At 37.6% G+C, this 25949-nt stretch overlaps 7 protein-coding genes across 18 annotated transcripts; 2 read left to right on the top strand and 5 right to left on the bottom strand.

The window, feature by feature from the left end:
• Positions 1 to 359: 359 nt before the first annotated feature.
• Positions 360 to 3142, top strand: LOC18013500 (mitochondrial import inner membrane translocase subunit PAM16 like 1). 7 transcript variants are annotated; one of them, XM_024151259.1, is made up of 12 exons: positions 386 to 424; positions 542 to 623; positions 718 to 830; positions 1000 to 1085; positions 1229 to 1327; positions 1412 to 1477; positions 1569 to 1685; positions 1778 to 1852; positions 1948 to 2061; positions 2314 to 2401; positions 2497 to 2630; positions 2718 to 3140. In XM_024151259.1, exons 4-12 carry the CDS (start codon positions 1050 to 1052, stop codon positions 2847 to 2849), a joined length of 861 nt encoding a protein of 286 aa, XP_024007027.1. In that variant the 5' UTR covers positions 386 to 424; positions 542 to 623; positions 718 to 830; positions 1000 to 1049; the 3' UTR covers positions 2850 to 3140. The 7 variants fall into 7 exon arrangements, with proteins under 7 accessions (XP_006394455.2, XP_024007027.1, XP_024007031.1 ...); XM_024151263.1 differs by having other exon boundaries at positions 400 to 424; positions 727 to 830; positions 1959 to 2061; positions 2718 to 3142; XM_024151260.1 differs by having other exon boundaries at positions 402 to 424; positions 727 to 830.
• A 1068-nt stretch (positions 3143 to 4210) lies between these two features.
• LOC18012499 (ethylene-responsive transcription factor ERF114) lies at positions 4211 to 9318 on the bottom strand. Its single transcript, XM_006394392.2, has 3 exons — positions 9255 to 9318; positions 5047 to 5298; positions 4211 to 4776 (listed from the first exon to the last, which is right to left on the bottom strand). Exons 1-3 carry the CDS (start codon positions 9316 to 9318, stop codon positions 4259 to 4261), a joined length of 834 nt encoding a protein of 277 aa, XP_006394454.2. The 3' UTR covers positions 4211 to 4258.
• Positions 9319 to 10275: 957 nt separating this feature from the next.
• On the bottom strand, positions 10276 to 16222 carry LOC112081423 (protein BONZAI 1). Its single transcript, XM_024151841.1, has 17 exons — positions 16128 to 16222; positions 13846 to 14042; positions 13636 to 13683; positions 13395 to 13543; positions 13258 to 13306; positions 13024 to 13080; positions 12667 to 12852; positions 12444 to 12578; positions 12252 to 12313; positions 12063 to 12156; positions 11866 to 11980; positions 11638 to 11714; positions 11408 to 11545; positions 11159 to 11323; positions 10947 to 11060; positions 10748 to 10844; positions 10276 to 10651 (listed from the first exon to the last, which is right to left on the bottom strand). The coding sequence occupies exons 2-17, from the start codon at positions 13996 to 13998 to the stop codon at positions 10554 to 10556; spliced, it is 1737 nt and encodes a 578-aa protein (XP_024007609.1). The 5' UTR covers positions 13999 to 14042; positions 16128 to 16222; the 3' UTR covers positions 10276 to 10553.
• Positions 15941 to 19495, bottom strand: LOC18012421. 3 transcript variants are annotated; one of them, XM_024151840.1, is made up of 6 exons: positions 19329 to 19495; positions 18555 to 18964; positions 18329 to 18442; positions 17796 to 18217; positions 16343 to 17464; positions 15941 to 16222 (listed from the first exon to the last, which is right to left on the bottom strand). In XM_024151840.1, exons 2-5 carry the CDS (start codon positions 18957 to 18959, stop codon positions 16384 to 16386), a joined length of 2022 nt encoding a protein of 673 aa, XP_024007608.1. In that variant the 5' UTR covers positions 18960 to 18964; positions 19329 to 19495; the 3' UTR covers positions 15941 to 16222; positions 16343 to 16383. The 3 variants fall into 3 exon arrangements, with proteins under 3 accessions (XP_024007608.1, XP_024007607.1, XP_024007606.1); XM_024151839.1 differs by lacking the exon at positions 19329 to 19495 and having other exon boundaries at positions 16336 to 17464; positions 18555 to 18971; XM_024151838.1 differs by lacking the exon at positions 19329 to 19495 and having other exon boundaries at positions 18555 to 18971.
• Positions 19496 to 20286: 791 nt separating this feature from the next.
• On the bottom strand, positions 20287 to 22222 carry LOC18012149 (F-box protein SKIP2). Its single transcript, XM_006394390.2, has one exon. The coding sequence runs from the start codon at positions 22060 to 22062 to the stop codon at positions 20491 to 20493; it is 1572 nt and encodes a 523-aa protein (XP_006394452.1). The 5' UTR covers positions 22063 to 22222; the 3' UTR covers positions 20287 to 20490.
• A 240-nt stretch (positions 22223 to 22462) lies between these two features.
• Positions 22463 to 23981, top strand: LOC18012420 (protein FLX-like 4). Of its 4 annotated transcripts, none has more exons than XM_006394388.2 (3): positions 22463 to 22651; positions 23083 to 23640; positions 23732 to 23981. In XM_006394388.2, the coding sequence occupies exons 2-3, from the start codon at positions 23084 to 23086 to the stop codon at positions 23877 to 23879; spliced, it is 705 nt and encodes a 234-aa protein (XP_006394450.1). In that variant the 5' UTR covers positions 22463 to 22651; position 23083; the 3' UTR covers positions 23880 to 23981. The 4 variants fall into 4 exon arrangements, with proteins under 4 accessions (XP_006394450.1, XP_024007500.1, XP_024007499.1 ...); XM_024151732.1 differs by lacking the exon at positions 22463 to 22651 and adding an exon at positions 22665 to 22976; XM_024151733.1 differs by lacking the exon at positions 22463 to 22651 and adding an exon at positions 22676 to 22772.
• On the bottom strand, positions 23886 to 25772 carry LOC18012148 (APO protein 3, mitochondrial). The gene is made up of 2 exons (XM_006394389.2): positions 25381 to 25772; positions 23886 to 24880 (listed from the first exon to the last, which is right to left on the bottom strand). Exons 1-2 carry the CDS (start codon positions 25770 to 25772, stop codon positions 24061 to 24063), a joined length of 1212 nt encoding a protein of 403 aa, XP_006394451.1. The 3' UTR covers positions 23886 to 24060.
• Between the last annotated feature and the right edge of the window lie 177 nt (positions 25773 to 25949).

Genomic DNA, 25949 nt, shown 5'->3' with positions numbered 1-25949 from the left:
AAAATCCGTGAAAATGTTCGAACTTGAAAGATCAACACAAATGATTCGATGATTGGAAAACGGCTTCTTATAAAGTTAGAGGAAACTGCTGAATTTGGCATGAAAACAACAACAACAAAAAAAATTGACAAAATCAAGTAGCACGAGAGATTGACACGTATCTATTCACAATCGCGCTCTCCCTCTTTTTGAAGGCGGTAGAGAAGAAAATAATCAGTAATCATCGAAATATGAAAGATATGGGGCCAAAAAACGAATCACTGGAAACAATGGGGGCTGTTTCCGAATATCCACATTAAAATAATAGTGGGCCTAAATTAAAAACACTGAGGCCCAATTTAACTTCCGACGTCGGTTAGGTTCTATTGAAACTCCGCCTCCGCGTAAGAACGCAGAAATCCCTTTCATCGTTTGGCTTCTCCTGGTAAGTTTCTGGATTCGATTATCTTCATACAATCGACTTGTCTCTGTTTCGGATTCTACTTCATGGTTTCTTCTGGATTTTTGTTACGAGATATCTTAATCCGTAATTATCTTTCAGGTGGTATGCTAAAGGGTGTTGAAAGAGGGATTACTTGTGTCTGTAGCTTTCAATCGTCGGCCTGATTAATATTTTAGCGATGGTATGTACTTTTTTTCCGGCCGATTGTTTCTTCAGTTTCAAAATACCACATTTTTTTCTGATTAGAAACAGTGTTATTTACTATGAAATTCAAGTGTCCTCAGTGTTGGAGATTGGGTTCTAGGGTTTGGAGATTGGGTTCTAGGGTTTTAGTATCTTCGAGTCTGTGGAAGCGTTCTCAGTTTTCTCGAGGGGATTCGTTGCGAAGGTGATTCAATATCCTTAGACTACAGTTTTTGATTTCGATTGTTTAACTCATTATCAGCAAAGCCTTTCTCCCTTGGAGCTATGATTCCGTGTAATGTAGTTAGGTATTATGAGATAATGATTTTGCATCTTTTGGGTCTAATAAAACAGAAGAAATTTGATCTGTGCAGTCAAGGGGGATGCAGAAGGAGCGTTTAAGAAGACTGTTGCAATCGATCGGATGATTGATGCTCTTCAAGATGCAAACCCAAGAGAAGTAAGTTGTGCAATTTTCTTTTGCTTTTAGTCCTTGAAACCGATTCCACTTTGAAAATGGAAGGGGAAATTAATTGTTGTTATCTTCTCTTGAGTAATTGTGTTTTTTTTGTTTCTGTTGTTGCTGCCATTTCCCTTGGCCAGCTTGAGCAGCTTGTTGTTGAAAACATCCTTGCTTTTGATGAGGTTTTCTGGATAAGACTCGCGGCCAGGTCGGATACTTGCAAATCAGATGATGACAAGGCACGCATTTTCTGTTGTTTAATGTCAATGATTAAGAAGATTCTCGAGCTCTCTTTTCGCTAATGCTCGGTTTGTTTCTTGCAGAAGGACTATGAGGAGTTAGCTGCAACCGTGATGAGCATAGTTGACTGCGTTGTGAATAAGACTCGGGTTTGTTTTCAGTTGTTTTACATATCCTTTTTTTTTATTGGTTCCATGTCTCTTCTTGTTCTTCAGTGTCTGCTTTACTATATCCCTGTAGGAAAAGATAGAAACGTCTACTGATGTTCTGAAAGGAATATTAAGACCCGTTGTGGAAGGAGTGGAAGAAATTTCATGGCCTCCAAGAGATCCTGAAGCCATCAATCAAATGGAAAACGTATACTTGTTGTTCTTCACTTTCCTTTTTTGACCAAGACATGTTCTTCCTCAGATCTCCTGAAAAAACTGATGTGATCAATGTCTTACCAGGAAATAATACAACGGGAAAAAGAAGGGCAATTAGATGAAGGGTTTCTTTCAGAAGTTAGTGCTCAGCTACGGCAGGTAATTGCAATGGATTTTACTTGTAAGATCGTTGCAAATATAGGTCATAGACAAAAGAGTTCTATTTAAATTGGAGTTTGCATTCAAAACCGGAGGTTGCTTTCAGGCAAAAGAAGATAAAGAGAAACCAGGGCTTGCGGCTATGCTGCAAAAAGTTCTTCAACTCTATGCTGCTACGATTCTCTCCAAGTGTAGCTACGCAAAGAAAGGTACATTATCTACAAACAGATTCACATCACGTTTAAACTCAGACACAAACTATCAATTACAACTTGTGATTACAATTATTGAAATTTCTTATTAGAAAATTTTGAAAAGTTAAAAAGGTAAAATCGACCCGAGAAGATTGAGAATTTTGTGTCGAACTCCTTGACCTTGGTTGCTGATAAAGGCAAAGACTTTGTTTATTGTATCTTCCCAGATTATAAATATGTTATGGCTGAATTTTTGTTGTTGTGCAGGCTACGAGACTTCTTGCGAGTTTGATAGTTTACAGCTCTGCAGCGATAGTCAGGGCTTGTGCTCAGGCATATCGTCAAGCCCTTGCAAGTATGTTCTTTTAATCAAAGAGTTCCTTTTTTTTTTGTTGGGTACGAAGGGTAACATTTGTTCATAAATCATAACATTGATTGAAATGCTCGCAGATGCATCAAAATCGGGGGCTGCGCATGAGGCAATGCAGAATATTAAGAGAGGAAGCAGAGGGATAATAAGTGAACCAGAAGCAAGACAGATTCTTGGCGTAACCGAGAAATCATCTTGGGACGAGGTTCTACAGGTCTGTTTCTCTTCGCATTGCCTTTTGTTATTATTGGGAAAAAAAAAAAGAAACCTTGGTGTATTAGCATTGTATGTTATGTTGCAGAAATACGAAAACTTGTTCGAACGCAATGCAAAAAACGGAAGCTTTTATCTCCAATCAAAGGTCCATAGAGCTAAAGAATGCTTAGAGGCTGCTTACCAGAAGAAACCGGAGGGGATTACAACAAGCGCATAAACAAACCATAATATTGTAGTAAGAATGTTTAGAAGGAAAATAGGAAAATATCATTTGTGATACATATTAAATTTTCTTGGTGTCTCTAAACCGGTTTTGGGCCGAGAAGTTTGAAAAATTGAATGGAGAGTGACGGTGGTGAGTAATAATAAAGGCCGCAAAGGTTGAAATGAGAGAAGGTCGGTGAAGCCGGCGTTCGGACACTCACCGATTCACCGGCCGTTGTTGAAATTTTAAGAAAAAAAATTATTATGTTGACTTTTGTAGTTCTTAGGTATACTCGTTGAATTATCCTGAGATTTCAAAATCTGTCTATTTCATTTTAGTAGTGACCAACAGAATCGCACGTAGATATCAAAATCTGTCTATCTACGATTTTGGTTCTTATGTTTTGTCTTGGTTAATTTATTTGCGTCATCATTACACTATACAACTTGATAATGAAGCATACGATTCACAAAAAATAAAACAACATTTTAAGTTTTTAACGAAGGATTGCTGTGGTATCCTTATTTTATTTTATTTTCTATTTTCGGCAAAAGGTTCGACCACACATCACTGCATTTGGATACAGAATTTCTAATTTTATATTGACAGTCAACTTATAGAGTTTCCACTAGTAGACCAAGTGGTGTAAGACTTTGAAGTCCAAGTCCAAGTCCAAGTGGATTCCATCATAGTAATAATAAGACATCTTCGTTGAGAGTCTAGACCGTTCAGCAAAAGTTGTGGCGGTGTTTATCACGCGTCTTAGCCGATCATCTTACACAATTAGAAGATGATCCTTTTATTTATTTATTTGAAGTTCGGATAATGTGTTTGAAGTTCACATGTCGGCCGTCGAATTTTGTCATTTCACATGACAAACTAATTGCTATTTAGAAAAACTATTTTAAGTCAACTCGTCATTTGGTATTTTTCCAATTAGCTTTCATTTTTAACGTTTTTAAGGAAGGAAGAAAATTAGTTTGAGAGTTGAAGTTTGGTCAAGGGTTAACGGATCACATGTATGATGTATCAATTTACTGTATATATGTATGTACCAATTTATATATAAGGATAGTTTCGTAGTGCAGAAGGCAAATAATCGCACCATAATTGACACTTATGTTTGCATTAAAGTACATCGAAATAACTAAGATAATATATACTTTCGAAACTACCGAGAGAATAGTGTTTAGAGGACGATAGTTAATCAACTGGATTTGGTATGCATCATGTAATATGGCAATATATTATCCGTTGAGTTTATGTTGTAGCTAATCATATATGTAAATAAATGCCTTACACGTTCAAAGAACCATAACGAACAAAAAATAAGAGGCAAAAACAAAAAAAAAAACATTCAAGAAACAAATCATCTCTTCATCACAAGTAATACAAATCTCTTATATATCATCTCAAAACCCCTAATGAGAAGAGAACGAAGAATCACCGAACCGCCACATTCTGGCATAATCTTGCTCTTCTTGTTGCCTAGAAGAGCCACCAGAAGACGAAGAAGTTGTTGCAGCAGTAGTAGTAGTTGATACACTTTGATCATGAGACATTGAAAATCCGCTACCACTACCATATCCACCTCCCAAATTAAAACTTAACATATCATTATTACTCCCATCTTGATAGTATTGGTTATAGTAGTATGGCACATTTTGCGGCTCGGTTTGATTGGAGGAGTAATAAGTAGAGTTTGATAGCTGATTATTGGTAACATTACTTCCAAGCTGAACCCTCTCCGGGAAATTCAGCTTGGCTTTGCTTCCTTTGAACTTTAGAGCTGCTTCATCATAAGCTAAGGCTGCGGATTCGGCAGTTTCAAATGTCCCTAGCCACACACGTGCTGCCTTTTGCGGATCTCGAATTTCAGCTGCCCATTTTCCCCATGGCCTTTGCCTCACCCCTCTATAGTGTCTCCTCCTCAAGTTCCCTTTATATCAATCACAAATATCAAAATTATAAATTTCATAGTACATATAGCTCAGTATATGTATCTAAATGTATATCATCACATATCTGTGCTGACTAATTGCACCATATACAGATATACTATAATTATGAGAGAACCTCTAGCGTTTAACCTGGACCGTTTCTTTAAGTTTGAGATTTACAGCAGATATGAAATTTGCAAAAACGAAAAATTCCAAATAGTCTAACATAGTCTTGAGAATGTATACATAATACATATATACATATATACCTTGATCTTGCAGAGTATGAGCAACTGGTTGATTAGGGTCTTGTGGATTGTACACAGAAGGATTATCTTGATGAGAGGTGTTTTGTTGGCTTCCGATTACTTGAGTTAAAGCCGAGACCATAACACGCATGTCGTGTTGAGATCGAGCCGAGAAGACCGGAAATAAGTTCTCATCTTCCTCGGCTTCTTCTTTTTCCTCAGGTTCATCGCCTCCAAAGGGCATCTTCCCATTGATTCGAGGATCCACTTTTGCTAGATTTTACTAATCTTTTTTTTTTCTTCAAAAGAACAAATCCGATATAGGATTTAGAGTTTAGGGTTGTTCAGTTTTTCTTTGGACATAAAGAACAAGACGGACAAATAATTTAGGTTGAAGTGAATGAGGAAGGAGAGAGTAAAGGCTTTTTGGGGTTTGCAAATTTCTGTGACTTTTATAGAGGAAGTCTTTCTATGTGTGAACGTATGACCTTAAAAAATATACGTGAAGCTTGATCTTTTTTTTTTTTTTTTTGAGTATTCGATTGTCTTTAACTATTAATCTGTTTTTAATGTTAGTTTTATTATTGCAGAAAAAAGTAAGTCTGTACGATCAGTACGGGTCGATTTTTTTTGGGGGGGGCTTAAATAAAATGAAGACATGTCTAACATGAGAATGTTTGTTGAACTTTTCCTAATGAGGAAAGTACATGTGTATGTAAAATATCAGACTGGAGGTGATATTTTATAAAGACTAGTACAAAAGATACTACACGAGATGGAAAGACTAAACATGCAAAAGTCTAAAAGAATAACATAAAGAAGGGGAAAATGCATGCATGTTCACGTTTTGTTTAATTATTTTCCTTCGTAAAAGGGTTAACACACTCATGGACTCGAGGGAAAGCAATAGTATTCTTTCTGAATATTCATTTTAAAATATAAAAGAACTCTCGTGTTCTTAGCAATAGCTAGCTGTAAATGTAATGTAAACCGACAATATGTTTTTCGTCTTAAATCGATATATATTCTCTACAAAGCTGAAGGCGATGAAAAATGGCAATATGAGTTTGCGTACGTGTGAAGTGAATCTATTATTTTTTGTTAGTTACGGTTTGACTAAAAGTTTGCAATACAAAAGGCATTTTTAAACCTCTGAAACCAAGAACCGTGTACACACTCAAATCGAATTAAACAAAGTGAAACATATCCTTTGGCAGGAATTATGCCGAATAAACATTTAACAAGATACAGAGATACTGTATTCACTTATATATAGTTTTATAGATGCAATATAAAATCACGTTGTACAATATTATATCTATCAATGTTTGCTAGTAGACAAATGCAGCAAACAAGAAACTCGTGAGACAGTTATACGTTTTCCTCCTATAATTCCTAATTTGATTGAAATCTTTAAATCATGCTTTCTTATTTTGCAAATCATATTAACAACATAAGTAGAAAGATATTTTCAAAGACTATTTTAAATAAGCTGTATGATGAACAAAATTTTAGTGTTATATTTTGTAGCATTGTTTAGTTGCTAGTGTAAGGTATTTGTGTACACGCTTCTGCTTTCGAATGTAATTTTGTTTAGATACTATGAGACTGTCTATCTTTATTTCATTGGCCTATATCTAAAAAGTTTTTTTTTGGAAGAATTTTTTCTAAAAAGTTTCATGTTTGAATAACTAATAAGTATTGACCCAAAAAGGTCAACATCTAACTAAGTTGACAGGTAAAAAGAACTTTTGTACAATGTGTCAAGTGGATTAATTATACTGTAAGACTTGTAAATGCAATCCAATCACTTTGACTCCCAAGATGTGTGTTTGTGTGTGTGTAGGTGTTAGGTTCAACTACCATTTTCCTAACCGGCGGTTTATTTATGTTTATGATATAATTTTCTTAAGAGAGGATTACTACACTAACTTTAGAAAGTATCTATATTACTTATTCGACGCACTTTTATTTTTTTTACAAAACTAACCTAGCATACCTAAAACACCTTTTTCGCCTTTGTTGAAAAAAACCTAATTACGAAAATGTCATTACTTTTTTAATGTCACGTAGGCAGATTATGGCGCTAAAAAATTCATAAGTCTACCAAGCTTTGACGGTAGACTTATGAAATTCTGGTCAACGCAGAAATTTTGTTGGTAGATTTATTAGGTCGATGGTAGATTTATTCGAGAGTTGGTAGAGTTTTTAAATGTTGGTAGACTTATCTTGGTAGAGTTTTGACGATGAGAGGTAGATTTATTATGTTTCGGTAGATTTGTTGTTGTGAATGGTAGACTTGTCAAAAGTATTGGTAGACTTGTTAAAAAAAGCGTTGACTTGCTCGCATAGTTGACTTTTTCGGTAGATTTATTGACAATGAAGTAGATTTATTTTCTGCGTTGGTAGACTTATTTCCTTTAGCGGTAGATTTATGTGAAAAAAGTTGTCAATACGTGCGGTAGACTTATCTGTTTTATGGTAGAGTTATATATAGTTGGTAGAGTTTTTGCTTTTGTGGTAGATATGTTGACTTGTGGTAGATTTAATTCAGTTAAAATTCATTCCGGTTAGTGGTAGATTATATGTTACATGAGGTAGACTTAAAAACTTTTGGTAGATTTATTTGTTTTGTGGTAGATATGTTTGTTTTGTGGTAGACTTAAATTTAAAATAAATTTCATTGTGGTTTGTGGTAGATTAATAATTACATGAAGTAGACTTACGAAATGTTGGTAGATTTGTTTGTATGTTTGGTAGAGTTTATGTAATCTGGTAGAGTTATCTAACGTATGGTAGACTTCTTAAAATAATAATGTGGTAGATTAATTAAGTTTGGTATTTACAAAGATAACTTTGATCTGGTAGACATATGACATGCTTATGGTAGACTTGTTTATATGGTAGAGTTATTTTTCATGCTTGAGGTAGACTTAGTAGTTAATGTTTGGCAGACATTTGACTTTATGGAGTGAAATTACTTTTTTGTCCTAAATATATTCTCCTATCTACGAAAAAACCAGCGGTTTGGTAGACTTGTTTTGGAATGTTGTATGTTAAACAGGTTTCGTACATATGGTAGACTTGTTCCATGGTTATATTTGACTTGGTTTTGTTACCATTGACGTTTTCTTTGTATGAGTTTGCTAAGATTATGTCGGTTAACTGGGATTCGATCACAGATGAGTATTGGTCTTTACGATATAGATGTCATAATCAATGATCAAAAATTTCTAACATGAATATTTTTTCTATGATATATCTTTTCTCTAAGATAACTTTGCTTTTCATATTAACTTTGAACATATATGTCATATTTGTAATAACCATCTCTTAACTTATGATCTTTTGATTTTTATTTTTGAATATTTGTTACATTTAACTCTATTTACATAAACTTTTACAACATCACAATGTCAAATGATTTCAGTTATGATATACATCATAGTGAAAGTAAAGAAATAAATTAAATTGAATAATAACATTACTAGCAAATGTGATAAAAATGTGAAATGTCTAGATCAATGTTTTACGACAAATATAATTTGAAAACAAAAATATTATCATTCAAAATCTAATTATCATTTTTACAAATTCAAATATAGATATACCATCAATTTAATAATAAATCTACCATCATTTCAAAACAAATCTACCAAATGTAAATCTACAATTCATAGTAAAACATGTCGGATCGGTGCTGGATATCTCATCAAAGATTTGTTCACCATGGCAAAGCCCATAATCTGTCAGAAAAAAAATAAACAAATATTGTTATTCATATATAAAATTCAAATATATACGACTGATAAATCTACTATGAATAACTAATAAATCTACCAAACACATATCATTTTTCAAATAAGTTACCACTAAATGACTAATAAATCTACCAAACCACATCGTTTTACAAATAAGTCTATCATTAGATGACTAATAAATCTACCAAACGACATCGTTTTTTAAAATAATTTTATCATCAAATAACTAATAAATCTACCAAACCACATTTCGTTTTCTAAATATATCTACCATCAAATAACTAATAATCTACCAAACTACATACCGTTTTTCAAATAAATCTACCATCACACATTATGAACTTTACAACCAAAAAAATACAAAGTCGATTTCCAAATATATCTACCAAACGTACCTGAAAAAAAAAATTTATGCCGCCGACAACCTCCACAACACCACACCATTCCATCGAAACAATGTCTATCCACTGCGGTTGTGCGCGACGCGGTGAGAATGCTGCTTAAGAGTCACCGCCAACCGCCACATCTCCATAGTTTATCGTTGATATTAGATCCAAAAACCCAGATCTAGAAAAAATCAAAGAATTCGAAAAAATGAAAAAAAAAACTCACATAATAGCAGAATGAATTGTAAAAACCATGGGAAGATCTAGATCTCCGAGCTTGGAAACGTTGGAGGCTTCTTGATACAAAAAATCGGTAGAACTAGTTGTGTTTTTCTCGATCTGAAACATGGAAGCTTTGAAGTTCATAAAGAATACATATTCATACAACAAAATTTAACAAAACAAAAGAAAAGATAAAGAGGAGAGCAAGAGAGGAATGAAAAGGTTGAAGAAGAGCAGCTCCATCGGAGAAAAAAAAAACGGCGCAAGAAAAAGAGAGAGAAGAAGAATTAGGGTTTTTTTTTTTAGTTTTTGGTTTTGTATTTTTTTTTTTTTTTTTGCTTTTTTCGTTTTAAAAAAATGTTTTTTTTCGTCAAAAAAAATTTCGATTTTTTAAAATTTTTTTTTCGAAATTAAAGTTTTTTCGAAAAAAAAAAATTTATAAAAAAAAATCATAATGGCATTTTTGTAATAATATTCAACATCTGGATAAAATGGACTTAACCCAACTTTATAAGGTTAGTCTAGTAAGCCCTTCAATATGTTAGGTTAGGTTTGTCATTTTATTAACCTTAAAGGTTAGTCTGAAGAATTTTTACTTTTCTTAAAATTAAAGCATTACTGTTGAATGTCTTTAATTAGTCTCACTCCGATCCCCCTCCTCCCCTGCACCCCCTCTCCCGATTATATAATAAATCTTAGATCATCATGTGAAACCTCAATATTCATCAATTAAAGCAGAGTTTTAAGACCTTTTAGACTATTGTTTTCTCATGTTTTAAAAAGTAAATCGTTTTCAATCTAGAGCTTCAGCGAGTTATGTGCACTATTTTATTGAAAATAAGAGAAAGCTGCACCCATCAGAACGCTATGAATTTCGAAAATTGGAAATAGGTGAAAACTTACAAGACAGCCAATCCAATGTGTTATTATCAGTCGCTTACTCGCTTCATTCGAAACTTTTTACATCCAAGATTCAGAAAAAGAAAGAAAAAAAAGAAGTCAATGTAATCGCCCAAAACGGCAGCGTATTTGGCAGATGTAACCTGTAGGAGTAAAGCCTCGCCCAAAACGGCAGCGTATTTGGCAGCTGTAGGAGTAAAGCTCGTGTAGAGTATATGTACACTTTCCTTTGGCAAATCATTTACACACGATCGATCTTTCACAGAGGAATTGGCTTCATATTACGGATTCTCATATACGTCAAAAACTGTGAAGGCAGTTCTGCAAGAAGTGCTTGTACCACAGAGATCTCTCCATCTGCAAAAACACAACAGTCATTAAACCCCATCAAAATCACACGTTCAGACCGTTCTTATGCGTTTCCCGCGGTTGAATTCATCAAACAAAACTCACGTTGGACGTCTCGAAGTGCCACAAACTGAACGATATCTCGTGAAGCCACTCGTCCGCTCGAGCTCTCCAGTCTTTCTCCTCTATCTGCGTCTAGTATCTAAGAATCCCCCACCAAAACAAAAACACAGTTAACACAAGATCATATAAAGTTGTAAGAATCCTAAATGTCATTTTCTTTCTACAACACATAGTCTTTTACCTCCATCTCTTTGAAGTCGGCTCCTCCAACTCCGACAATGAGGATTGATAATGGCAAATCCGATGCACTGACTAATGCATCTTTTGTTTCTTGAAGATCTGTTATAACACCATCCTGAAACAAGTTTTTGTTTTTTTTTATGGTTTATGAACAAAGTTTGATTGTGTTATATTATGATATTTTTTTATGTTGGTTTTTTTATATACACTCACTGTGATGATTAGTAAGACGTAATATCGCCGTGAACCTTGAGCTAGAGACTGGCTGGCGATCATCGCAGCAGAGTTGATCACCGGACCAAAAAGGGTAGGCCCCGCAAGAGAGACGTTGAAGAGGGCACTGGTGTATGAAGTCATGATTCCTTGAATCCCATCCACCTGAGAGAGAGGGAGAACACTGATGTGTGAATCCCAAAACATCAAAGTTTTAATTTTAAAAATACGCGAGTCGAGTTAGTTTACCTCACAGTATGAACTGCTTCCGTTGAGGTTAAAGCAATGTGACACTGGACCGTCAATTGGACGAGCTCCGAATCCCCAGGCAGGGAAACGTTTGTCTGAGTCATAAAACTGCAATACCTCTCCAACATCCACTATTGCCTGAGTTTTTAGAAAAAATATAAAGAGAGATCATGATCGATTTCAGCCACAGTTACTGCTAATTAAGAAATAAAATGACAATGAGTCCTCACTCTCTGGTAGGCATTTAATCTCCCTGAAGGATCAATGTAGTGCAAAGAATCAGGTAGGCGGGGATTTCCGTTTGAAGCTGAAGGACAACAGAAAAAGTTTAGATTAGAGCACAGGAAGGCCATGGAGGCAACGAAACACTTTCTTGTTGATAAATTGTTTTTGCAGGTACCAACGACATTACATATTGAATTGAAAGTTTTTAGGAATTTCTGCAGTGGTATACATACCTGTGAAATCGATTGCTACCATGAAGCTTAATTCAAACCCAGATGCCAAGTATTCTAGGAATGTGTGCTGGACAGCCTCAGTAAATTTTTCCACAAAAAGCTGGCTCTTTAACACCTAAAATAACGATAAATGGTATTAGAAAGCTTACATGAAAAGGCATGAATTTGTAAGGACATCTTTTAGTATTGTTTTATACCTTGTTTTGTCCAGCACCAGTAGGCAAAGATAAATTGATTCCTTGGCGAGACACATGAAGTTTTTCCAATTCTGAAAGCGATTTCTGAACTTTTCTGGCCACCCAAAATAAACGAGTAATTACGTCAGCTAACAGCCTATATAAGTCACTTCAAAAACGAGATAGACTGAGCTCTAAGATTTTGTTTACCCGATCAGACTGTGTTTGCCATTGGAATTGAAGTCTGAGCATTCTATTATCAGTGGGCTGTCCTGTAGGATTATAGGAAAAAAAATTGAGACACCTTTTGTGAATCAACATGCATCTCAAACAGAGAAACAGTCTTTATATTCATTGGTTACATATAATTGGTCAAATTCAGATATAAGAAATTTCCTGTACCTTACTTCCCACTTGTTGAACACTTAGAAAGACTGGTTTCCAAATAGGGTTAAGATTGTTTTTAAGGACTTCAGTTTTAGACACCGGGATCGGAGTTCCATGCTCCACAATCTTTGATACCACCAAAAAGGGGTCCTACAGATGAGCAAACAAAAACGAGTTATATTTATGTCTGAACTATACTTTTAGCAAAATGGCAAGGAGAATAATTCCACAAACTTACACTTTTTGAGAAAAGATCCTTAGATTCCAGACTCGAACATCTGAATACAATCTCGGTTGTAATCTTAGAAGCAAGGGACTCCTCAGCATGGATAATAAGCTTTCCATTGTGAGGCTGAGTCTGTGCGGCAAAGCCTTCTTTACGCTTGAGCTCTAATGTGATCGTCCTAGTTGATTTTGTGATTATCTGCGTAATTGAAAAGTAAATATAAAGTGATTCTCTCTCCCTTATAAGCTAGGCCATAAAACGAACTTCTACTTTGATTCTCAAAGAACCAGCAATGCCATGTCCATAAATATTGCAATGCCAATTTTCGGTCTGTAAAATGAGAAAGGATAGCATTTAAGCAGTTGATACCTCAGACAATGCACATGTTGCCTCGCCGAGAAACTGCTGTTCGTCAAGCTTAAGCATCTGAAAAGTAAATCTTCAGTAGTAAGCACACTACATATTACACGATTGACGAAAAAGTAGATTGTGCATGACAACAATTCAACCCTTTCTGTCTAGATAAATGCATGTTGACATTCAAAGGGACAAAATACAGTATTGACATTAAAAAAAAAAAGAGTACATAAGATTAGCAGTTACCTCCTCTCTTGAATTTTGATACTGGGTGTCAACATCATACACACGAAACCTGAGTGTAAGAAAAACCAACAGAACGAGTCATATACTTTCATGTAAAGGTTTGGAATCTCTTTCACATATAAGATTTAGAATCTTACAACAATGTCTGCACAGTCTCAAAATGATAAGCGACTATGAATTTCTTAATCCATTTTGGAGCTAAGGAGTTCAAAACGACTTCGCTGCGGAACACTTCGGTAAGTGTTGCATCTTTTTCCTTTTTATAGACAACCACCATAGGATCACTCTGCGAAACAAAGAAGAGAAGAAACTCTATCTTCAACCATTTTTTTTTTAAAAAAAGAGCAAACCAAAAAGCAATTAGAGGAGTCAACTAACCTTGGAGAGCACGTCCCGGTCTCGTAAATTAGAAGCAGAAAACGATAGCTGCAAAAACAAACAAAACATTATCAAAACATAAAAGAAAATCGAAATCCACACTCTCCGTCAAATGATGAAATTCAAACGAAGCACACATATTGTTAAACGTGTTATCGAGGATGAATGAACAACGCGAAATAACGACGAGAAGAATGATGAAGAAAGAACCTCAATCTGAGAGAAGAGTCCGTTGAAACCTCGAGACTTGAGATAGTAATCAACGGCGTCGTTAGTAGTGCCGAGAGCGGCGGAGGAAGCACTTCCACCAACGCCGGCTGTAGCACCAGCGCCGGAGGAGACATCGGAGCAGCAGTTACCCATTCGATAATCCTCACAGGAAAAACTTTGGATGATCGGAGAAGCACCTGGATCGAACAACACAGACAACCAGAAGGAAGAAGAAGAAGAAGAAGAAAATTTAGAAAAAAAAAAAAAAAATCTGGGAGGCGGTAAATAGGACCCACTTGTCCAACTCAGACCTTTCTTTGATTGACTCGATCGTCTCCCTTTTGATAGCCTTTTATACTTTTTTTTTTTTCTTTTTAAAATTTCAAACCGAGTTTTTCATTATCTTAAAATTGACTTACAGACAAGAAGGATATTTACACGAAATATCCAAGAAACGTTCAGCAGTTTTCTGAGAAATTATCTAGGTAATAATCTTAGTAAGCGTCTTAGTCAATTCAATTTTATATATAGTTTTTCTAAGATTACGACACAAAATCTGTAATTATTTTTATTTTATTTTTAATCCACACAAAATCTATACTTTAGACAGTAATTATAATATTGATTAAACACATAGTTTTGGTTTTAAAAAGAGAATTAGTTAGGACATGAAATTAAAATTTACCAGACCTTAGTCCTTTATAAGATCTGGAAGCTGCCATGTCCCATGTTATTTGTTTTGATCACTAAGATCTGAATTCCATTCTGTATATATAATTGTTAAATACTAGTTGATGTAAATGATGTTTTTTTAGTCATTTGTTGGCAATACAATATTGTTAAAACATTCGTTTTTTTATATAAAAACATTTTGTTGTCCGCTTACATCGAATCATTGTTAATTATGACTAGTGACTTATAGGTCAATAATAAACATATTAAAGTGGAACAAAAGATTTCCATATGGAAAATGGTTATAAACACTTTTCTTAATAATATTGGGTCAAATTAATAATTTTATTTACAGTACAGTTGTATGTTTTTTTTTTTGTTAAACTAGTACACTTGTATATTGGCAACTGGATCTACGTTTCTTTTGTAATAAAGAATGTTCTTCACAGAAATTTTGAGAAAATTTCAGACTAGATAAAGTAGTTGCTTTTGAGAGATATTCAGACGGCAAGTTGTTGTTATTGGAAAAACACTACAATTGCCATTAAAGTGAGGGTAGGAAAATAGTGAGGGACTTTCACGTGAGAAAGATTACACATTTGGATAATTATTACTATGGAGAGAGACCGTTGTAATTTATATAAATTTAATACAAGCCGTATGATTTACACAACTCGGAAATTTTAAGCAAAAATTCCCTGAGATTTGTATATGGTATAGTAAGTATATGAGGTATATTATATAAATTTCAAAAGTGGATGGGATAATATATTTTATTGACAAAAAAAAAGACGTTAGGATAAAATTTAATAAATCTGAATTTTTTTTAGATTTTTCATCTCCGACCCAAATGACCTCGCGATATTTCGAGACAACTCAGAGAGGCGGGTCTGAATTTATATTTCCAGTTTTAGTTTTTTCTTTGTCGATAATGTTATTAATATGTGACAAAACAACGACCATCCACAAAGCTGTAAACTGACAGGACCATTGACACGCAAAATAAAAAAAGGCAGGACCAGAACCTGTAGCTTACTATAGGGGGTAGGGGGGGAAGTTGTGAGGGAAAATCTTGTAATTGGAGAAATAATAAAAAGGAAAAAACTTCTTCAAAGAGAGGAGAAGACAAACAGAAATACGAAAGAACATGTGAATAGCAATGCAAGTCTAGCTCAAACATACATAGTGGGAGACTTAGGACCCCAGAGAAAACTCAAACATAAAGCAAAGTCTTTTGTCTACCACTAAGGCTTAGGGTTTAGGCTAGTTGATCTAAAGCCAATAAGCAAAGCATATTCTTGGTCCCAAGGTTGTGTTTGGGAGAGCGATTTTGGCGCGCTGGTCAAATCGCCCCTTTTTTTAGGTGAACCTTTCACCTTTGAAGGTTTTCTTAATAGCAACACCCAATTATTAAACATGAACATACTCAAAATAAATGTTTTCGGAGAGCTTTTGATCGAAGAGTTATAATATGTTTTATTCATTTTAAATCCCAATCAGAAAAATTGCAATTCTGAAACGGGACTTGAAGAAGTTTTGATGGTCCTCCTGAATTTCCTCATGCTTAGCGCAGAAAATAAAACTTTATATGTAAAGGTCTAATAACTTACAGCAAACAACGAGCTGGAGACTCTACCTACATTGCCCCTTTTTTCCAGTGAGTGCACCAGTTTGACTCCATGCTTCCCCACCACGCACAAGTTTCCTATGGTAAGGATGTGATTTAGATTCAAAACGACAAAAATGACCAACATGCTAAGAATGGGCTCTTATTGCATAAGATAGACAAGATCAAGTGTTGAGACTAGGTATAGCTACGTCATACTCTTATAGGTGCCAGATTGCCAACACTTCGCTTCAATAGTTTTAAGATGTTTGATTATAGGTTGTGGTTGTATCCGCTGTGTGAGGGTAATAAGACTGATTCACTGTATTCCAATCTCTTGTTGCAAGATATGCCTGGTTTGCAGCATTCCAATCGGTTGTCCCGGGAGCCCCTGGTATAGAACCTTGCGTTAAAGCTTGTTGAGTGTATGCACCAGCTTGAACACAGTATTGTGGTGTGTATCCAACAGCTTGAGCATGTGGTTGTGTTGTGTATCCAACAGCTTGAGCATGTGGTTGTGTTGTGTATCCAACAGCTTGAGCATGGGGCTGTAGAGCGTACCCAGTTGCTGCAGCATGGGGTTGCAGAGAGTACCCAGATGCTGCATCATGGGGTTGCTGAGCGTACCCAGTTACCGCAGCTTGGGGTTGCTGAGCGTATCCACTTGCTGCATCTTGGGGTTGCAGAGCGTATCCAGTTGCTGCAGCATGGTGTTGCCGAGCGTACTCAGTTGCTGTGGCATGGGGTTGCTGAGCGTACCCATTTTCATGGGGTTGTTGAATATAACCAGGTCCACCAGCATAGAGTTGAGTAGTAAGCCCCATAGCTGCATACTGTTGCTGTTGTGGGTAACTAATTGTTCCAGCATATGATTGTGTACTTTCTTCCACACTCCCAGGCTGTGAATGCGTGGTATAATTACCCGCTACAGATTGAGGTTGGTTTGTGAAACCAATTGTCCCAGCAGCAGGTTGTGGGGTTGCACCATGTGCCGATGTAGTATAGCCGGCTGTGTCAATATGAGATTGAGCAACACTAAGTGCCTGCATATCTGATTGCATGGACACTGTAGTATTTGGAACTGTAGATGCTTCTAGGCGATAGAAGGTCCCAGCAGGGATCTCACGCTGCTGACTAGATTCCCCTTCCTTTTGTGATGCTGAAGTGTAGAACTCACTTTTATACACACTACCATCAGATAAAGAAGAATGCTCATTCCCAGATAGCGCTGAAGGGTAATACTTATTATCAGAATAAGGTGAAGCAAACTGGTCCTTCTCTGATGACGTTGCCGGAAAATATTCATTTTCTTGGGCCAAGCGCTCTGGGGCAGTTCCATATCTGTCATAGCAAAAAAAAAAAAAAAAAAAAAAAACCAAACCTTATGATTACATAGTCACATATACCTGCAAAACCAGAAAATAGAAACAATGCAAAAATTATCTGCAGAATGGAAAAGTGTAGTAGAGTTCTCAGGTCTAGCTATGCTTTGAAACCTTTGATGACTACAAATGTAAGGTCTTTCGTGAGGAAGGAAATATGCTTCCTAGTGAATGATCAATATGTTCGGCGGACGACAGAAGTCCAAGTTGGCACTCAGTACGAAAAAGGATGCTACATCAAATGAGTTATCGTCTAAGAAAATACCAAAAACTACCACATCCATAGTTACCTCCGGATATTAGATAAAATGGTTAGGTATTTGAGTTGGGGGTCTTGTATAGATGAGCGGGAAGGGTCTCCGAGCAACCGTTGCTGCCGACTTTCTGTAGGAAGATAAGGCTCACTCAATTTTGACAGACTTAGTGCTTCTCTCACTGGGGTTGTGTAGTCGTCTTGTCTGGAGTAATTATGATGGAGCAGAGGTGTGTGGGGAACAGACTGATGAGCCATAAGAGAGCCATGTCGTGGATCTGCATGACGAGCAGACATAGGATCTAAAACTGACGACGGATTTCTAAGTTGTGTAGCAGCTATGAACCGTTCCTCAAAAGACAGCGCTCTGGGTGCTGAGGCTATGGAAGCCAATCTCTGAGGTAATGCATCGAGTTCTGGAGCAGTGAATGAACGAAATAATGACAACAGAGACATAACCTGCAATCCATGAACATTTGTTCAGCACCTTTACAATAATAAGGGGAAAAAATAACCAGGAAAGCCTGGCACTTTAAATGATATCTTGTAAATAGCAAGAAAGTGGGTTACTTGGTGAGGAGCAAGTTCTTGCTTAAACTTGCCGCCTTTGTAATTTTCATAGATAGCAGACTTGAAAGTGTTTTCTGGCAAGGGATAACAGTTCTTGATAATTCTAAATCCAACCTGCCAAGGTCAAGGAAAAAAGAGCGATAAGATTAATCTTAGGCACATTCAGTTGAAATTTATCCAGTGCCATTTAAACAGAATCATGTGTATTGAATTTCACAGGCATTACCTGAGCTGGATATTTCTTTTCAAAAGCTTCTGGTTCTATATCCAACTTGCCACCAATAGTAGCTTCATATACACCATAAAGAAGTCTCTTCTCAAAGTCATAGAGGAAAAGCTTCATGCCTGGTTTTATACTCTCAACTATGTTTTTTCCCGCTCTTGGAATACCGAAAACACGGTAACGAAAGCAATCAGATTTTGTTCTCCCATTACACATAAAGATATAACCAGGTAGCTGTTCATGATCCTGTCTCCTTTCGATCCCGTTTTCTAATCCAATGGTAGAATTTCCATAAACAGGCATAAGACCAGTCCTATTATACGCAGGAGGAGTAGAATATTGGGAAACGAAAACATGCGCGTTCGCATTAGTTTGTCCACCATCGCACAGCTCCATCTCCATCTCCATAGCCTCTGCCATTTTACACTGTATTTCAGTAATAGAAGAACAAGGAGAGCAAAATAAGAGCATCTATGCACAATACAGGACGAAACAGCAGAGAAGAGGTCACTGGAATTTAAATTTTAGAGCTTAAAGCGATTGATGCACAGTAAAATCGAAGCAGTATAAATGAAGGAACCAGAAACAAATGTGGGATCGAGAAGAAGAATAAATCGCATACAATTACGAATCGATATGGGAATCGAGATTTTGAAGAAAAAAAATATGCGACTGTGAGCCAAGAAGAATCTCCCAGGTATCGAAAAAGAAGAGCCTAAGAATTACAGGAAAATCTGATGAAAATGACGCGAGAAGAGCAGAACAAAATTGACTTACCTGAGGATATACGACTTTGAAAACCTAGGACAGAAATTGGAAACCACGGTGTAATTGAATTTGGAAAGCGGTTTTCCGATCAGCTCATTATCTGCTTTGGTTTTTTCCGACAAATTTCAGTGCGAATCTGAATAGAAGAAGTTTTAAGTTTCATGAAAGTCGAGAGAAATATGACTTTCGTGCAAGTGCAGAAGAGGAAGAGAAGGAAGCTCACGTGACAACTGACAACCATGGAAAGAAAATGGGCCTTTTACTTACTGGGTCTATATGAATTAATATCAGCCCAATTTTAAACAACAGATCCATCAGATAGCTCAAAAGAGGCCTACGAGTGACGGACGAGTTTACGAAAACGAAACTAATTTGACGTCATAAATTGGTTTAAAACTTTAAATAAAATAATATCGGAAATTTGTGAAGTTTGGAACATTCTGACAAGCAGTTACCCAAAAATTATATATATATATATATATAAGATTCAAGACCTAAACCATCATCTTCTGAGTGAGCTCATCCCATATCTTTTTACAGGCCCTCTTGAACATTAACGTTCTTAAAGAAGATTTATAACACAATGAACAACCATTTCATGAAGAACTAGAAGAACAAGTTCCTTGTGCGCTACAAAATTTATTTACTGCTGTTGTCTCGGGGGAAATAGAAACTGAGGGAGTCTTCAGTGTCATCTTGAGCGACTTACTTGCTTCTCTAGAAGAAGTTCTTTCCATGGTAGCTTCTAAGGATGGTATTATTATTTTCTTGTCAACAGGCTTAATAGTATTTTTGTTCACTCTTTTCAGTCGAGTGATGCTGCTGAGGTACTTGTTAGCATCCTTGAGTTTTGGCATTGCTGGAAAAATTCAGAAAGAGAAAGCTTGGTGACTCGTCTTTTTACGTTGGAGGAAAATGAAATAATCAGTTTATCCGAGGATTAGCTCAACAAATAAACCAGGCCGGCTAATCAATAGTCAATACTACCCAATACACAAAACAAAACAACAAATATTCTTCCTTGGAATGATGACTTTTCTCTAATGGACAAGTCTTACACACACATGAATAAGAAACACAAAATTACAAACAAGAAAGAAGAAGGAAAGAAATCAAGAAGACACAGAAAGCTTTTTTTTTTTGACAATTACCGCTTTATAGTTATAGCTGATCAAGTAGAACTACTACCATTATCGTTATGAGACCATCTCCTGAATGTGCAAGTTACCAAGTTCCTTGCAGCAAGAAACCCTAACTTTGACCTAATCGTCGCTAATCTACTTCCTCCATTGTTGCCACCACCATTACCTGAACCAATCTCCGCCACATCCACAGCTGTTTCAGCCTCACCATCTACCACGACCGTTGCGTCGGTTTCATCACTATCCATACTCACCACAAGCGTCCTCCTCTGTTCACGCAGCCATTCTCCGATTTCTCCAGTCACCCCTCTACATTTTTTCACCTTCAACTTCACCAGATTAGGACAACCAACAGCGAGCGCCTCGATCCCTAGATCCGAAACCGCACATCCTTTGATACAGAATTTCCTCAAAGCCCCACATTTCTTAGCTATGCAAGCGATCTCTGTATCACCTATGGTTCCACTTCCGCAAAGTGCTAATCGTTCAAGTTTCCCACAGTTTGAAGCAATGGCTGCTAAACTCATATGTGTTGCATTAACACCAATCAGTACAAGTTCTTGCAAGTTTAAACAGTGTTTAGCTACAGCCATCAGACCCTCATCACCAATCCTATTAGTCCTCCAACCATCAATGTGGAGTTTCCTAAGCAGCTTACATCTCTCAGCGACATTAATCAGACCAAAGTTTGAGCATTCTGGTGTTTTCACTATATGCAATGTCTCTATATTTGAGCATTTTGATATCGCAGAAAGCCCGAGGTCACTCACTTGGAGCCTCTCAAGGTGGATTTCACTCAGTGAACTATTTCCATCTCCGATCGTTTGAAGAACTTTATCCCAGTCACCCAAACAACGGATGATTTTCAGAGTTTTCAGGGTTTTTGTGTTAGCAACCAATGGTTCAAATACCTGGCCATTAACGAGCTCCTTCAAGCAAATCGATCTAAGCGAAGAGGATGAGCCAGCGGCTGGCAGCTGAATCAACTCGGCTGCTTCATGGATTCCTCGAAGTCGCTTCACCGACAATTCCTCCAAGAGCTTGCAATGTTCGAGCATCGCGTTCATGCCTCTCGCTCCGAAGTTGCATGACCCAACCGAAAACTTCTTCAGATTCTTACAATTCCGAGCGAATTCTTCCATTCCCAGATCCGTGATCTCGCGACAACCACGAAGCTTCACGCGGGTCAGATTCAAGCAACGGACGGAGATCATAGCCAAAGCCTCGTCGCTCAAACTAACAGATTTCCGATCACATCGGAGAGCGAGCTTCGTCACCGAATCGAATCGGTTGAACATAGAGGTCAGGAAAGAGAAGATCTCGTCCTTAGCATCCAGAGATAACCGATGACGATTCTGACCGTCGACGAACAACCACCGTTTGCAAACAAGAGAGCATCGCTTACGATCTCCAGCTCCAAGGTACTGAAATACATGAGCCAAACACTCATCCGGCAGATCTCCGGTAAAATCACGATCTCTGACCGCAACACCATTTCCTAAATCCATCGATCCTCCTCCACTAGCAATCACCGGAGACCATAACCTCAAATCTATCTCTCTTCCGTTCGGTTCCGCCGTAGACGACGGCGCCTGGCCCATCACCGAAAGGGTTTCGTTTCCTCTTTTCCTCCCCTCTCCGTAACTTCGGTTCTGGGTTTCTTCTAGCTCGTTTCAAGATATGAATCTATCTGACTCTTCTATTCAATGCGAATCTGAATAGAAGAAGTTTTTAGTTTCATGAAAGTCGAGAGAAATATGACTTTCGTGCAAGCGCAGAAGAGGAAGAGAAGGAAGCTCACCCCGAAGCTCACGTGACAACTGACAACCATGGAAAGAAAATGGGCCTTTTACTTATTGGGTCTATATGAATTATTATCAGCCCAATTTAAATAACGGGTCCATCAGATAGCTCAAAAGAGGCCTACGAGTGACGGACGAGTTTACGAAAACGAAACTAATTTGACGTCATAAATTGGTTTAAAACTTTAAATAAAATAATATCGGAGATTTGTGAAGTTTGGAACATTCTGACAAGCCGAGACCAGAGGTGGTGTCGTCGTCTCGTAGTGATACATATCGGTCGTAGTCTTTGATATGATCAGCTTTTAGAGCACAAAGTCCTGCTTTTTCGACACGTGTTCGATTTCAGCTAATCTTACCGAAGATCATCTCTCTTTGTAAATTTCAGGTTCGTCGAATTGTGATTTGGATTTACGATAATAGGGCTTCTTAGGAGTTGGACGTTTTCCTCTCTATATCTCCTTAGTGGATATGATTCTGCCCTTGCTGTTACCTTGAGACGCTTGATCGTAATTTCGGTTTCTGGGTTTCTTCTAGCTCGTGTCAAGATATAAATCTACGGATTTGCCATTGATTTGTGCTCTCTCCTTTTTTACCCATCTTCGATTGCTAAATCTCATTGTACAGACAATTTTGTTTTTTCTCGGAAAGTAGCTACCTTAGTGTTGAAGTTCAGTTGAGTTAGCAATGATCGACTCAGTCTTATGATAAATGTCGAGCCTTATATAAATCATGTGTCATACTTGGCTAGATTTTTGCGCTCTGTGATGTGTCTTCAAGTTTTAATTTTTTTTTCTATCTATTCTATTTCCCTGGCAGAATGTCTTCAAGGGAGAGGATTGGTTCTAAGCATCATAGCCGAGTGAGCCAAGACATGTCAACTAGTGGATCATCATCGAGGCACCACGAGACCGTCTCTTCCACTTCTGATCACCGTCACCACCGGAATTCTCATCCCGAGGTTCTTGAAAACAAGATTGCCGCTCGAGCTGCTGAGATAGAGCGGGTCTCTAGTGACAACCGGAAACTAGCTGCAAGCTACGTAGCTCTCAAGGAAGACCTAACCGTGGCTGACCGTGAAGTCCAGGGGCTAAGAGCTCACATCAGAAACACGGAAACAGACAGCGAGATTCAGATCCGAGGCACCCTTGAGAAAATTGTGAAATTGGAGGGTATTGTCAACAACAGGGAGAATATAAGGAGGGAGCTGCAATTAGCTCACATTGAGGCTCATAGATTGGCCAGAGAACGCGAAGAGCTTGCTTCACAGGTGAAGTCGGCATTGAAGGAGTTGAAGAAGGTTTGCATCGAGTCTGAGGGTTTAGAAGCGTCGAGCCAAGAGCTTGAGCGGTTGAAAGAGGAGCACCAGAGATTACGGTAACATATAATGTCTTTTTATATGTCAAAGTAAACTGTTAAGCTTTCATAATCAGTTGCTTAAATCATTTGGTTTGGTTCAATGGAACAGGGAAGAGTTCGAGGGAGAGAAGAGTGGGAACGTTGAGAAACTTGGGCTGTTGAAAGAGATGGAGAAGAACATTATCGGAGCGGTTAAAGCGATTGAGAAGCTGCGAAGTGAGATCGCAGCCGCAAGGAGCAGAGCGGTTGAGAACTGAGAATAATTAGAGATCTAAGGCCCAATAGGCTCTCTTGTATTTAGGAAGGATACAAAGAACCAAAATTGTGTTCTGATTTTTTTCCTAATATTAATAAGCATTCTTTTTCATACCAACTGTTTCTACTGAAAAATAGATAGTGAGAGTAGGGATGTGATCGATGCTGAATCACATTGAAAGGTCAAGCGACTAGATCGACTTCATCACGTTGAGGGTAAACCACATCAAGCCTCATCATACTCTTGTACTGGTCAGGCACCGGTGCACCAGCTTGCACACACAACTCCACAACCGCAGGAGCTTTCCCATAAAACCTCTGCAAGCTATTGTCAAGAGCAGAACCATCTGGATCCCGAACATGCCACACATAGTTTGGACCGACCACATCATCAATCGTAGCTTCTTGCCACGCATGCATTCCGTCTCGCATCTGATGCTTCGTCGCTTTACACATCCTCACTTTGTGTCCCTTTGGACCCACCTGAATCTCTGGACAGTACCCACAAGTCCACACTTTGTATCTCTCCATCAGTTCCCTGACCCCTGAAACCATTTCAAACCATGACTCCATCATCTGAATGCTTAGTTCCTTCAAGCTCTTCTTATCCGCGTTGCAACGATCATCTTCTTGTAAATGTACAGTAGTAGTGGTAGTAACTGCGGTTTCTGGATTCCCGTCGACTTCCTCGAAATCTACAATCCTTCCTTCGATGCTGTAAACAGGTTTCGATCTTCGCTTTGATGGGAATTTCTCGAGGTCTACGCCGGCCTGTAAGCATAACTCGAGAACCGCAGAGATTTTAGGGACGGTAAATCTCTCGTCGTGTGTAACTCTCGGTTTGACAGCACGGTCATAGAGGTGAAAACTTTTTGGAAACAACACGACATCGCTCGCTCTTCCTTTTTTCCAGACATGAGTCGCACTTCTTGAACCGCTCCCTGAGCCTGTGCAAGTCCTGATTTCATGTCCTTCCTTGCCAATGTGAACCTCAGAGCAGAATCTGAGAACAAAGAACAAAGTTAACTTAGAGGCACTCGAACTCCAAAACTAGCTAAAACCATCTAAGGTTACCATTGTTACATCATGCGTGTGCCTTTTTTTCATTTTTTTGATCGTATATCTTTCAAATCGTAAACGCAATTTACAAAAGAAATTTGAATAAACACTAAATCTTCTAAGGAAACACATTATTCTAACATAAAAATACAAATGCAACAAATTGGTTGAGGCTAACTCAGCTGCTTCAGCTCAAGAACAAGAATACCGAAATCAAACTATATATTTTGTTCCAATCAAGTAAATCATAATTTCACTGATGTACAAGCTAATGCTTCGAGGATCTAATTGAGCAATAATCCATATGATTCCAATGTATTGTAAGCTAAAAGTCATTGCCTCTCCCGGAAATGATAACAGTGAAATTTCTAGTTCAAACAACCAATAGGAATCGTTAAAGCTTCAGAAAATCAAAACAGAGAATGAGACACGTAGTTAAGTAACCTGCAGCGATGAACAGGAATCTGATGAATGATTTTAGAGAGGCCGGAGAGTAACGAGGCGCGACACCGGTGAACTCTGTGAGAAACGTGGACGAGTTCCGGCACGAGTAACCCGTTATCAGGTGGATCTTCCAGAACTCGACAGGGCTGTGATTTTCTCAGTTGTTTCTCCTCCTTGGCGCGCCGAATCAACTCCTTCATCGGAGTCGGATATGGCTTCCTCTCCGATTTATCCTTTCGAGGCTTGGGTACGTCGACGTAGAGAGGATCCTCATCATCAACTGTTGTTGAGGACGGAAAGTCTAGATTGGTTAAAGATTTAATGGAAGAAGATGAAAAATGGGTTTTGCTGATTATGAAGAGTGAGATTTGCAGAAGCTTTCTTTTCTGCATTTTTTTCTTTTTTTTGCAATCGAAGGCTTAGCCTTAAAGTCTTAAACCCTCAATCTATTAATTATTTATGTTAGGGCCCAATAAACTTTTTCTTAAGAGAACTGCCCAAAGCCCAAACCTTCACGAGAGAGAGAGGGAGGAATCATGAAAAGACACGTGTCAATCTCTCGTGCTACT

The sequence above is a fragment of the Eutrema salsugineum genome, unplaced genomic scaffold (genome assembly GCF_000478725.1).
Source record: "Eutrema salsugineum unplaced genomic scaffold, Eutsalg1_0 scaffold_6, whole genome shotgun sequence".
Classification (NCBI taxonomy): Eukaryota; Viridiplantae; Streptophyta; class Magnoliopsida; order Brassicales; family Brassicaceae; genus Eutrema; species Eutrema salsugineum.
This window is presented reverse-complemented; position numbering and strand designations above follow the sequence as displayed.

Excerpts from the sequence above, each read along its gene's own strand:
- LOC18013500 (XM_024151259.1), top strand. The coding sequence starts at position 1,050 with ATGATTGATGCTCTTCAAGATGCAAACCCAAGAGAA. Across the intron at positions 1,853-1,947 it reads TTAGTGCTCAGCTACGGCAG|GTTGCTTTCAGGCAAAAGAA; the intron begins GTAATTGCAATG and ends TCAAAACCGGAG. Across the intron at positions 2,402-2,496 it reads ATATCGTCAAGCCCTTGCAA|ATGCATCAAAATCGGGGGCT; the intron begins GTATGTTCTTTT and ends AAATGCTCGCAG.
- LOC18012499 (XM_006394392.2), bottom strand. The coding sequence starts at position 9,318 with ATGGAGATGTGGCGGTTGGCGGTGACTCTTAAGCAGCATTCTCACCGC. Across the intron at positions 5,299-9,254 it reads CCGCGTCGCGCACAACCGCA|CAAAAGTGGATCCTCGAATC; the intron begins GTGGATAGACAT and ends AGTAAAATCTAG. Across the intron at positions 4,777-5,046 it reads TCATACTCTGCAAGATCAAG|GGAACTTGAGGAGGAGACAC; the intron begins GTATATATGTAT and ends ATTGATATAAAG.
- LOC112081423 (XM_024151841.1), bottom strand. The coding sequence starts at position 13,998 with ATGGGTAACTGCTGCTCCGATGTCTCCTCCGGCGCTGGTGCTACAGCC. Across the intron at positions 12,314-12,443 it reads TTCAACAAGTGGGAAGTAAG|GACAGCCCACTGATAATAGA; the intron begins GTACAGGAAATT and ends ATAATCCTACAG. Across the intron at positions 11,981-12,062 it reads CTGGTGCTGGACAAAACAAG|GTGTTAAAGAGCCAGCTTTT; the intron begins GTATAAAACAAT and ends TCGTTATTTTAG.
- LOC18012421 (XM_024151839.1), bottom strand. The coding sequence starts at position 18,971 with ATGGCAGAGGCTATGGAGATGGAGATGGAGCTGTGCGATGGTGGACAA. Across the intron at positions 18,218-18,328 it reads AAGAACTTGCTCCTCACCAA|GTTATGTCTCTGTTGTCATT; the intron begins GTAACCCACTTT and ends CATGGATTGCAG. Across the intron at positions 17,465-17,795 it reads ATTTTATCTAATATCCGGAG|ATATGGAACTGCCCCAGAGC; the intron begins GTAACTATGGAT and ends TTGCTATGACAG.
- LOC18012149 (XM_006394390.2), bottom strand. The coding sequence starts at position 22,062 with ATGGGCCAGGCGCCGTCGTCTACGGCGGAACCGAACGGAAGAGAGATA.
- LOC18012420 (XM_006394388.2), top strand. The coding sequence starts at position 23,084 with ATGTCTTCAAGGGAGAGGATTGGTTCTAAGCATCATAGCCGAGTGAGC. Across the intron at positions 23,641-23,731 it reads GAGGAGCACCAGAGATTACG|GGAAGAGTTCGAGGGAGAGA; the intron begins GTAACATATAAT and ends TCAATGGAACAG.
- LOC18012148 (XM_006394389.2), bottom strand. The coding sequence starts at position 25,772 with ATGCAGAAAAGAAAGCTTCTGCAAATCTCACTCTTCATAATCAGCAAA. Across the intron at positions 24,881-25,380 it reads ATTCCTGTTCATCGCTGCAG|ATTCTGCTCTGAGGTTCACA; the intron begins GTTACTTAACTA and ends CTTTGTTCTCAG.